Source organism: Mustela erminea, chromosome 6 (genome assembly GCF_009829155.1).
Source record: "Mustela erminea isolate mMusErm1 chromosome 6, mMusErm1.Pri, whole genome shotgun sequence".
Lineage (NCBI taxonomy): Eukaryota > Metazoa > Chordata > Mammalia > Carnivora > Mustelidae > Mustela > Mustela erminea.
Window position 1 is genome coordinate 113,969,615 of NC_045619.1, and position 12,827 is coordinate 113,982,441.

At 34.1% G+C, this 12,827-nt stretch overlaps 1 protein-coding gene across 2 annotated transcripts in view; it reads right to left on the reverse strand.

The window, feature by feature from the left end:
- The window catches only part of LOC116594226 (coiled-coil domain-containing protein 7-like), a 139,138-nt gene that overhangs the window by 25,776 nt on the left and 100,535 nt on the right, over positions 1 to 12,827 (reverse strand). For both annotated transcript variants that reach the window (XM_032349336.1, XM_032349335.1), the window contains 3 exons: positions 12,592 to 12,677; positions 10,627 to 10,681; positions 756 to 821 (listed from right to left, as the gene is read on the reverse strand). In XM_032349336.1, coding sequence (XP_032205227.1) covers positions 756 to 821; positions 10,627 to 10,681; positions 12,592 to 12,677 — 207 coding nt within the window. The remainder of the gene's footprint in view (positions 1 to 755; positions 822 to 10,626; positions 10,682 to 12,591; positions 12,678 to 12,827) is intronic.

The following is a 12,827-nucleotide window of genomic DNA, read 5'->3' on the forward strand; positions in this document are numbered from 1 at the left end:
CACAGTTTCCCTTCCTCCGAGGAACAATCCCACATACATGTTTAGTTCCCCACCATGTCCTCACCCTGCCCTACCCTCTTCAGTGTGGCCTCTTCTCTATGTTTACTTGTGGAGTCTCTTCTGTCAGCCTTTAGGTTGTTTTCTGGATTATTTACACTGATACGAGTGTCATCTGGCTATATCTGTAGGATGAGGTGTGCTTAGAGTCCTCCTATTCTGCCATTTTCCCAGCCTCCTTACATTGCTTTTTTTAATGTATTTTGTCCTCAGCCACATTTCAGAATTATATCATTAACAAATTTGTGTATTATCTTGCATTTTTTCAAAGGAAAATAAAAATAAAAATAATTATACTTTTGTCTATCCATTTATGAAAATGTTTGTAGTTTTTTTCATTTCTTTACTCATTTAACAAGAATTTCATAAAGAATTATAAATACCAATATCCTAGTTTAACTGAGTTGAGCTGCAATGAGGGCATTATTGTCCACATAACAGTGCCTCAGTTTGAAATAGATTTATTTTATTTGATTAAGGAAGTTTATTTTTCTTTCTAGTTTATTGTTTTGAATAAGAATGAAAATTAAATTTTATTAATATATTGCTAGTACATAAAATGAATGCACTTTAAATCTGGAATATTAGTATAATACATAGACCTATTAGTTTTCAAGGTCAAAATTATTCATTTAACAGTTGTTTACAGATATTTCCTTCACTTGTTGACAATTTTAAAAGAACATAATGTAATTTACCTGGAAAGCCTGTTTCAGTTGTTCCTGAAGGACTTTGTTCTCAGTTTCCAGAGCATGTGCTACTTTCTGTGTTGTAATATAAGAGGGAAATTGCATTCATTTTAGTATTTGTTTCTATAAATTTATTGTTACAATTATTATCTTTCTAAAATCCACATAAAGCCAAGATGATGACTGGAGCATACATATTTACTTCCACATTACTCAGAAATAATGGTGGATAATTTCTGCAGCTGTCATTTCCTATCGATTTTCTACAGGAAAACTGACTTCAATATGATAAATTATTACCACAATAAATTAAATATTTCATTTTTCCCCTTTTCTCTAGACCTGAAATATTTAAATACAAACATTTCAAATTTTGTCAAAAGAAGAAACTCTACTCTTAGCAGAAAATAAACATAGTTCTGACTTTGTGAGAATGAATGGATTCTGTTACACATGAAATGTCTCAGCAATTCTCCATCAGATGAGAGACAGTTGAGTAATCATACCAAATTCCCCAGCTCTGTTTCTGGTACAGGAGGGTAAGTTCCTACTGGACAGACCCAGCCACACATAAAAACTACAAACCCTAAGCAAAATACAAATGTCAACACTAAATAACAACAAAGAATAGGTAGATTCTTGAGAGAAAGTGATGCTTGGAAGAAGAGTCCTAGGTAAGATTCTCGTTTCCTGGCTTCTAGTCTGAGGGCAATCCTACCTGAGCCAGACAGGGCATCTAATAGCTGATTAAAACAACAACAACAACAACAACAACAACAACAAAAAGAGTTTTTACGAACCAGAAGAAAGAAATCAGGGCAATGGCATCAATGAAAAACTTAGGGGAAGTCACACAAAGAAGAGAGAATGACAGAAGGAGACCCAAATTCTGTATAAACCCTTACCAAATTTCCCCCAAGCCTTGAACCACATATACCTATGGAAGACTCTAAGCAGCCTACCAAAACCTAAAAGAACTGAAATGCAATTTAAGTGGTTGCCTAAACACAGAATTTTCATTTTGCATCCAATAATGTTAAGTATATTAATGGAAAACAAACAAAAATCAGACTAACCATATAGTAGAATATAGTAGAATATAACAGAATATAGTAGAAGAATATAGTAGAGTCCAGAGTTTGAATGACATGATATTCCCAATATTCAGAACACAATTTACAATTACTTGACATTTAAAGAAACAGCAAAATGAGACTTACTCATAAGATAAAAACAATCTACAGTGATCCCAAGATAGATTGAATTTTAAAGTTAGTGTATAAGAATTTTAAAGCAACTATTATAATAATACCCAAAGTAAGGGAAAATAATGATGGAAATAATAAAAATTCCAGCAGATTAGTATGACCTATAAAAAATAGCCAATGTAGGGTGCCCGGGTGGCTCAGTTGGTTAAGCGACTGCTTTCAGCTCAGGTCATGATCCTGGAGTCCCGGGATCGAGTCCCACATCAGGCTCCCTGCTCAGCAGGGAGTCTGCCCTCCCTCTCACCCTCTCCCCTCTCATTCTCTCTCTCTTTCTCTAAGTAAATAAATAAAATCTTTTAAAAATAGCCAATGTAAATTATAGTAGAGAAAAATACAGTATCTGAATTTTTAAAATTTAAAGGATGACCATAGAAGCAAATTGGATAGGACAGTGGAAAGAGTTAGATCATTTGAAGATATATCAGTAAAAAATACTTATCTAAAGACTGAGAACAAATATCTTAAAAATGAAGAGAGACTGAGGAGAAATTGTGATACTATGAAATATCTAACATGTAATTGCATTCTCACAGGAAAAGGGAGAAAGAAAGTAATAGAAAAAGTGGTTGAAAAAGTATCTGAAAATTTCTCAAATTTGGTGAAATTTCCATACTCGAGATGCTCAGCAGACCCAAGTTGATGTATGTAAAAAAGAAAATCATGCCTACATACCTCAGAGCGAAATGTTGAGAACCAAGTAAAAGGAGAAAGTCTTTTTTTTTTTTTTTAAGAATTTGTTTATTTATTTATTTATTTAAGAGAGACACAGTGAAAGAGGGAACACAAGCAGGGGGAGTGGGAGAGGGAGAAGCATGCTTCCTGCTGAGCAGGGAGCCTGATGCGGGGCTCAATCCCAGGACCTGGTCTCATGACCTGAGCTGAACGCAGATGCTTAATGAATGAGTCACCCAGGTGCTCCTAAAAGGAGAAAGTCTTAAAAGTAGACAAAGAGAATGCCAAATTACACAGAGAGAAATACTGATTTGAATGATTGCTTCTCATCAGAAAAATATGAAGTTTAAATGAAAATGGAAAACCATCTTCAAAGTGTAGAGTAAATGTGTCTCTTCTGAAAGTGTTATCTCAAGAAACAAAAGAAAGCTCTAAATCTATATTTTTGTTCTTACTGAAATTTGAGAGGACACAGCATCAATGAAAACAAAAAAAGGTAACAATGAGGACAAAAACAAGCCTTCTAGCTACTGTTCAAGGGATCTCTATATAGGACTATAATGTACCAAGGAAACTCACATTCATAAATGGGCACAGAAATATAATAAGCCATCTACTGGGACTAAGTAACTTCAGAGAGGAAAAAGAAGTTGAACAAACCACAAAGGTATCCCCACTAAGGCAGACCTAAAGGGACAGACAGAAAATAACTGTAAAAGAACAAAACTCAGAAAGCTCTGATGGATGCAATTATAGCCATAAATTAAGATCCACTGAGATTATTTTTTAAACAAGGCTTTGAACTTAAAATGTCAAGAGGGAAGACACTATTAGACTTCATAGTAAGATGACAGAGTAGGAGGATCCTAACCTCACCTCACCACACAGAAACAGTGCAAATAACCCAGAAAAATACCTAAAGACTGGCAGAACAAAGTCCACAATTAAATGTAGAGAAAAGACTGCATTGGAGTGGAAAGGAAGGGTGGAGACACTGTAGGGACCTAAATGGATAGTGCACCATCCATGGGAGGGAGGGGTCTGTGGGCACAGAAAGGGGTGAGAAACAGACTATCACAATGGAAATCCTGACAGAAGATGAATCCCCATAGCATTTGGCTCTTTAAATCAAAGGGACCAGATTTCATGAGTTCTTACAACCAGCAGGTCTTAAACCCTAGAATTTTCAAAATAGCTCCACTCTAAAAGAACCTAGAGGATATTAGGAAGCTGAGTCCCCAGGCTTAAAGAGAAAGCACAATTGCTAGGAAGATACAGCTTAGCAACAGCAGTTTCAAAAATATCTGGGACATACAGGAGGGAAAGTTAGTTAGTAATCCCAGAGTTCACTAAGGAAATTCTACAGTAAAAAAAGGGAGCTAGCAGGTGCCATTTCCTTCCCCATCCCACAGAATAATCACATAGCTACATGCAGGAACCAGCCAGGCACTAGCATTCACTACCTAACATACCTACACCATGCCACTCCTCCCTCCAGCTGAGACTGCCTCATTCCCAAAACTGCGGGTCCCTTCCCCAGAAAACCAGTGGAAATAATGCCAACACTGCATCTCTTGATTCTTGCAGAGGACAAGTACATATTGTTAAAACTGCACCCTCTGAGCAGCTGTGTCTGGCTCATACACACCCCTTCAGGAAGAAGACAGAGGATGCCCCACCCACCACTTTCAAGGGCAAGACATAAATGACTTTCCTAACGCAGAGAAACAGACACAGATAGTTGGGCAAAATAAGGAAACAGAGGAATATGTTCCAAATTAAAGAACAAGACAAATCACAGCAAGAGACCTAAATGAAACAGATGTTAAGTGTTATGCCTGATAGAGAATTTAAAGTAATGATTATGATGATATTCAGTGGACTTGAGAAAAGGTAGAAGACATTAGTGAGACCCTTAACAAAGAGATTAAAAAGAAAACAATCAGGGATCAAGAATATTACATTTGAGGGGTGCCGGGTTGGCTTGGTGGATTAAGCCCCTGCCTTCAGCTCAGGTCATGATCTCAGGATCCTGGGATCAATCCCTGCATTCGGCTCTCTGCTCAGCAGGGAAACTGCTTTGCCCTTTCTCTTTTGCCTGCCTCTCTGCCTACTTGTGATCTCTGTCAAATAAATAAATAAATAAAATCTTTTTTAAAAAAAGAATATGATAGCTGAAATTAAAAATACACATGATGGAATAAATAGCAGGCTAGAGGAAGCAGAGAAATAAATTAATAACCTGGAAAACAGACTAATGGAAAGTATGCAAGCAAAGTCAGTGAGAGAAAAAAAATACATAAAAAATGAGAAGAGACTTAAGGAACTCAGTGACTTCATCAAGCATAACAATATTCACAGCACAGAGACCCCCAGAAGAAAGACAGACAAAAGGGGGCAGAAAGTTTATTTGAAGAAATAATAGCTGAAAACATCCCTAACCTGGGAAAGGAAAAGATATCCAGATTCAGAAAGCAGAGATTCCCCCCAAAAAATCAACCCAAGGAGGTCCACACCAAGACTTATGCTAATTGAAATGTAGTGATGAAGAGAAACTTTTTTAAGCAGCAAGAGAAAAAACAGTTACATACAAGGGAAACCATATAAGGCTATCAGCTGGTTTTTCAGCATAAACTTTGTAGGCTAGAAAGGAGTGACATGATAAATTCAAAGTGCTGAAAGGGAGAAATCTGCAGCCAAAAATACTCTATTCAGCAAGGCTATAATTCAGAATAGAAGGAGAGATAAAGGGTTCTTCTAAAGGGCTCATGACTACTAAACCATCCCCACAAGAAATATTAAAGGGGACTCTAAGAGTGGAAAGGAAAGACCGTAAGTGAGAATATGAAAAGTATAAAACAAATAGAAGTAAAAATAAGTCTATTTGTAAATACCAGTGAAAAGATTCACAAAATAAAAGGATTTATAGGGGCGCCTGGGTGGCTCAGTGGGTTAAGCCTCTGCCTTCAGTTCAGGTCATGATCTCAGGGTCCTGGGATCGAGTCCTGCATCAGGCTCTCTGCTCAGCAGGGAGCCTGCTTCCTCTTCTCTCTCTCTGCCTGCCCCTCTACCTACTTGTGATCTATCTGTCAAATAAATAAATCTTTAAAAAAAAGGATTTATGATATGAGACCACATACCTAAAATGGGGGAGAGTGAGACAGTAAGCAATGGGTTCCAATTTAAGTGACCATCAACTTCATAAAGATTGTTACATGCAATGTTCTGTACAAAGCTAATGGCAACCCCAAACCCAAATCCAGTAATAGATATGAAAAGAATAAAGAAAAAGAAATCCAAGTATATCACTAAAGAAAACCAGTAAATGATTAAGGATAGCTAAAGCTAAAGGGATCAGAGAAAAACTATCGAAACAACCAAAAAACATATAACAAAATGGCAATAAATGTATATCTATCAATAATTACTTTGAGTGTAAATGGATTAAATGCTCCAATCAAAGACATTGGGGAGGGTATGTGCTTTGGTGAGTGCTGTGAAGTGTGTAAACCTGGTGATTCACAGACCTGTACCCCTGGGGATAAAAATATATGTTTATAAAAAATAAAAAATTAATTTAAAAATAAATAAATAAATAAATAAATAGAAAAAAATTAAAAAAAATTAAAAAAAAAAAGAACATAAGGAAACAGAGTGGATATAAAAACAAGACTCATCTATATGCTGTGTACAAGAAACTAACTTCAGACCTGAAGAAACCTGCACATTGAAAGTGAGGGAATGGAGAAACATCATGCAAGTGGATGTCAAAAGAAAGCGGTAGTAGCAATACTTATGTCAGACAAAGTAGACTTTAAAACCAAGACTGTAATGAGAGAAAAAGAAGTCCACTATATAATAATAAAAGTGGACAATCTAACAAGAAGATACAATTATAAATTTTATGCACCCAACATGGGATCACCTAAATACATAAAACCATTAATAACAAAATAAAAGATCTAATCCATAGTAAGAAGAGGACTTTAACACCCCACTTACATCAATGGACAGATCACCCAAACAGAATATCAACAGCGAAACAGTGATTTTGAATGACACACTAGACCGGATAGGATTAATGGATGTATTTAGAAAATTCCATTTTAAACAGCAGAATACACATTCTTTTCAAGTACATATGGAACATTTTCCAGAATAGACTACATATTACTACATATTAGGCCACAGACAAGTTTCAAGAAATTTGAAAAGATCAAAGTAGTACTCTGCGACTTTTCTGACCACAATGTTATGAAACTAGAAATCAACAACAAGCAAAATCTGGAAAGACTACTAATATATGGAAGTTAAATAAGATGCTACTGAACAATGAATGGGTCAACCAAGAAGTCAAAGAAAAAATCAAAAACTACATGGAGACAAACGAAGTGAAAACAGAACAGTTCAAAATCTTTGAGATGCAGCAAAGGCAGTTCAAACAGGATAGTTTATAGCAATAAGGCCTACCTCAAGAAGGAAGAAAATTCTCAAATAAGAAACCCAACCCTACCCTTAAAGGATATAGAAAAAGAAGAACAAACAAAACCCAAATCCAACAGAAGGAAGGGAATAATAAAAATTAGAGCAGAAATAAATGATACAGAAATTTAAAAAACAATAGAAAAGGTCAATGAAATCAGGATCTAGGTCTTTGAAGAGATGGACAAAACTGGTAAACCTCTAGACAGAATCATGAAAAAAAGAGGACTCTAATAAAACAAAATCACAAATGAAAGAGGAAAAATAAAAAATGATGCCACAGTAATACAAAAAATTATGAGATAATATTATGCAAAATTATATACAAAAAAATTGGACAACCTGGAAGAAATGGACAAATTCCTAGAAACATATAACCTACCAAAAATGAAGTAGGAAGAAATAGAAAATTTGAAAACAGTGATTACCAGCAAAGAAGAAGAATCAGTAATCAAAAAAAAAAAATCCTAACAAAGAAAAGTCCAGGATCAAAGGACTTCACAGGCAAATTCTAGCAAACATTTGAAGAAGGATATTTCTTTTATCAAACTAACCCAAAAAATAGAAGACAAAGGAATGCTTCCAAAGTCATTCTATTAGGCAAGCATTACCCTGATACCAAAACCAGGTGGATACCACCAAAAAAAAAGAACTATCACCCAATATCTCTGATGAACACAAATGCAAAACTCAACAAAATACCAGTAAACCAAATTCAACAATATACTAGAAACATCATTAACTACAATCAAGTTTTCATGCAATGCGAAGTTGGTTCAATAATTTTGTGATGCATGACATCAATAAGAGAAAGGATAAAGACCATGTGATCATTTCAATAAATGCAGAAAAAGCATTTGACAAAGTATAACATCCATTCATGATAAAAACCCTCAACAAAGTAGTTTAACAGGAACATACCTCAACATAAAAAAGGCCTTTTATGAAAAACCCGCACAACATCATACTCAGTTGTGAATAACTGAGAGTTTTTCCTCCAAGGTCAGGAACAAGACAAGGCTGTCCACTTTCATCACTTTTACTCAACACTGTACTAGAAATACTAGCTAAAGTAATCAGACAACAAAAACAAATAAAAGGCATCAACTGTTAAAGAGGAAAAAAATTTCACTATTTGCAGATGACGTGATACCATATACAGAAAACCCAAAAGACTCCACAACAAAATTACTAGGACTGATTATTGAATTTAGTAAAGTTGCAGGATACAAAATAAATGTACAAAAATCCACTGAATTTCTATACATTAATAATGAAGCAGTAGAAAGAGAAATTAAGAAAATAATGCCATTTATAATTACACTAAAAACATAAGATACCAAGGATAAATTAAACTAAAGAGGTGAAAGACCTATATTCTGAAAAGTGTAAAACATTGATGAAATTGACAATGGACACACAGAAATGGAAAGACATTCCATGCTTATGGCATTGAAGAAAAATACTGTTAAAATGTCTATACCAGGATGCCTGGGTGGCTCAGTTAAGCATCTGCCTTTGTTAGTTAGGCTCAGGTCATGATCTAGGGTCTTGAGATAGAGTCCCACATCAGGTTCCCTGCTTAGTGGGGAGCCTACTTCTCCCTCTACCTGTCACTCCTCCCGCTGTGCTCTTTTTCTCTCTCTCTGACAAATAAATAAAATCTTTTTAAAAATGATAATAAAAATAATAAAATAAAATGTCTATACTATCCAAAGCAATCTACAGATTTAATTCAATCCTTATCAAAACACCAATAGTATTTTTTTAACTTTATTTTTTCAGTGTTCCAAGATTCATTGTTTATGCATCACACCCAGTGCTCCATGCAATATGTGCCCTCCTTAATACCCACCACCAGGCTCACCCAACCCCCCCACCCCCATCCCCTCCAATACCTTTCACAGAACTAGAAGAATGTTAAAATTTTTATGGAACCACAAAAGACTTCAAATAGTCAAACCAATCTTTAAATTGAAAAGCAAAGCTGAAAGTATCACAATTCCAGATTTCAAAGCCATAGTAATCAAAACAATACGGTACTGGCACAAAAACAGACACATAGATCAATGGAACAGAATATAAAACACAGAAATAGGCTCCATAATTATAAGGTCAATTAATCTTTAACAATACAGGAAACAATACTGTTCTATAGAAAAATAAAATAGTAAATGTGGTAGGCAAAATACTAATTCTAATATGGCCAGCGTGATCTCCATCCCTGTAGTTATGCTCTGAATAATCTACTCCCTTTGAGTATGGGTGGGACCTGTAATTTGCTTCTAGTCAAGAGAAGATAGCAAAGTGATGAGATGCTACTTACTTTATTAGATTGCAGCATATAGCTAAAGTGATGAGATCTCATTCTCATGATCATGTTATATTTAAGACTCTGTCTTAGCAAAAGAGAGAAACCTTTGGTTGGCCTTGAGGAAGAAGCAAGCAGCTGTGATATAAACTACGTATGGAAAAGGTCCCAAGGCCAAGTGCCTCAGTCCTAGGAAGGAACCGATGTTTGCCACATGAGCTCCATCCACATGAGCTTAGAAGGGTACCCTAAGAGAATGGAATAGAGCTTACCTAACACCTTAATTGCCTTGAGTGAGCATAGGACAAACTAGGACATAGGTAAGTAAGTCTGCTCAGTCTCTTAACGCACTCAAATCATGAGGTGATTATAAGTTGTTTTAAAAACTGAAAAATTTATGGTAACTTGTTATGTAGAAATAGAAAATTAATACCATAATATTTTATATTCAATAACTCAAGTATACTCTCATTTTCTTCCCAAATTTATGTTACCTGATTCTTACAGAATTCAGGTGTATGCTTATCCAGCCATTCACTGAAATGAGTGGTATGATGCTCTGGCAGTTATTAAAAAAAGTTAACATGTACACACACACAAAAAAATAAAGGTATTCCAAGGTCAAGATGAAATAAAAGGTTATTTACATTTCACTGAATCACATAAAAAAGTGTGGGCTCTATATTTCACAATTTAATTTTTTCTTATTTGATTTTTACACCTCTTATACCTTGTTGAGATAGAGAAGATAATTGTTTTACCCATTTTAGTGACCAAAAATACAAACTTTAACAAGTAGGTTAAAGAGACTTGTCCAATGTCACAAAACTTACTAAGACCCTGTTATGACTCCCAGTAGGATCTTATTTCCTCCATGATATTACCTGTAGTTGAGTGACCCATGGTGATTTTCATAACCTTGACAATAAATATGCTTGGATTTACCATTTTATTTTCTGGAACTTACTGAGAAAAACCAACCAATAAGAAGAACTACCTCAGAAAGAACTTTAATATAGACATAGAAATATACACACATACACATACACATCCCTATGTTCACATGCATACTAATGTTGTCTGCACATATAATTATCAGAGAATATCCTAATTAAATTTATATGCATAGAGAAAGTATGTGTCTTACTTGGACTTCAAGAAAATCTCCTTTTCTTTTAAGATCTCTGACAAGAGACTTCTTCCTGTTATTAAAAAGATTTTTAAAAAATAAAAAATAAAAAAATAAAAATATTTTTTAAAAAAATATTTTAAATTGCATGACTACTTTGATTTCTTTGGTACTTAAACCAAATTCCTCAGAAGAAATTCTTATTTTTAAGAACCATAAATCCATATAAGTGATAAATAATTGAATAACATTTCTCAAGCTAATTTCTCATTGGTATGATTAAAATATGGAAGTGGAATAAGGCAAGGATTTTCAAAGTACATTGATCATTTTTTCCTCTATGGTCATCTTTTCCTAAGTTTTCATTTAAATTCCAGTTAGTTAATATATAGTGTAATACTAGTTTCAATTGTACAAAGCAGTGATTCATCACTTCCATTCAAACATCCAGTGCTTATCACAGTGTACTCCTTAATCCCCATCACCTATTTAACCTATCCCCTTACCCACTTACTCTCTGGTAACCATCAGTTTGTTTTCTATAGTTAAGAGTCTGTTTCTTGGTTTGCCAACAACGCAAGAAACAATAGGTGCTGGCAAGAATATGGAGAAAGGGAAACATTTTTACACTACTGCTGGGAATGCAAAGTGGTGCGGCCACTCTGGAAATCAATGTGGAGGTTCCTTGAAGAGTTAAAAATGGAACTATCCTATGATCCAGTAATGCTCTAGTAGGTATTGACCCAGAGAATACAAAAATACTAATTCAAAGGGATACATGCACCCTGATGTTTATAGCAGCAGTACCTACAATGGCCAAATTATGGAAACAGCCCAAGTGCTCACTGACTGATGGATGAAGAAGATGTGATGTATGTATATAGATATACAAGTGCACTTGTGATGAGCAGGGGTTATTGTATGGAAGTGTTGAATCACTGTATTGTACACCTGAAACTAATATTGCATTATATATCAAATAACTAGAATTTAAATAAAAACTTAAGATGACCAGAGAGGAAAAAAAGATCAATGCACTTTGAAAATCCTTGCCTTATCTCACTTCCATATTTTAATCATACCAGTGAGAAATCAGCTTGAGAAATGTCATTAATATACACACTGGAACACCCACTGGAATATTATTCATACATTAAAAGAACAAAATCTTGCATTTGCATTGATATGGATGGAGCTAGAGAATATTATGCTAAGCAAAATAGGTTAGACTAAGTACCATATGTGGAATTTAAGAAACAAAACAAGCAAAAAATTAAAAGGAAAGAGGGTGGTCATCTTTTCTTTTCTGAGACAAAGTTCAAGACTGTCCATTGAATTTCTTTTCAGAATTTGTGAAATTCTATAAAGACTGAATTGATAGTTTCTTTTTATTTTTTTTATTAAATTGATTTATTTATTTTCAGAAAAACAGTATTATTTTTTGATAGTTTCTTTTTAAAATTATATATTTATATTAGGATTTGATTAAAGCAAATTCAAAATGCAAAGAGAAAATTTTATATTACTAAAGAAAATGTTCACTTAATAAGGCCACTTTACAATAATCTACATGTACTAAAAATAGACGATTGATTCTACATAATACATATAATCAAGAAGTACAGTTTAAAAAAAAAAAAAAGAACAGCCCAGAGTAAAGAGTTAATGTACAAATCACAAATCATTAGCCAAACCATCATGAAAACAATGTAAATCCTTTGTCCCTAAAATGATTTTCAGATTTAATTCTGTTTACTTATTCCTTAATATCTTGTGGCTCATTCTCCCCTTCTAAACCACCTTTAGTTCTTTGTTTTTCCCTTCTCAGACCACTTCCACCATCATATCCTGGTCTGTCTATAAAACTATGTATTACATAGTGTTATATATCTTTTAGAAATGGTTAATAAGTTATGTTTACATGACCTTAAATTATTTGTATAAAAATAAAATATAAATTAGCAAGGAAAAAGATTAACTTACTCTTCTGAATCCTCAGGTTTTCCTTTGTCTTTTTTCTTCTCAGTTTTTATAGTTTTCTTTGTCCTATTGTATGTAGATTTTGTTTTCTGTGTAATTTTATATAAGCCAGAAATAGTTAATGAAAGAATAAATTAGAGGGAAATAAAAGATAATATACATTCATAAGGTTTCAATTTTACTTTGAGAATCAGTGTGCTACCTTTCAAGGAAAACTATCTAAATAGAAGCAAAACAAA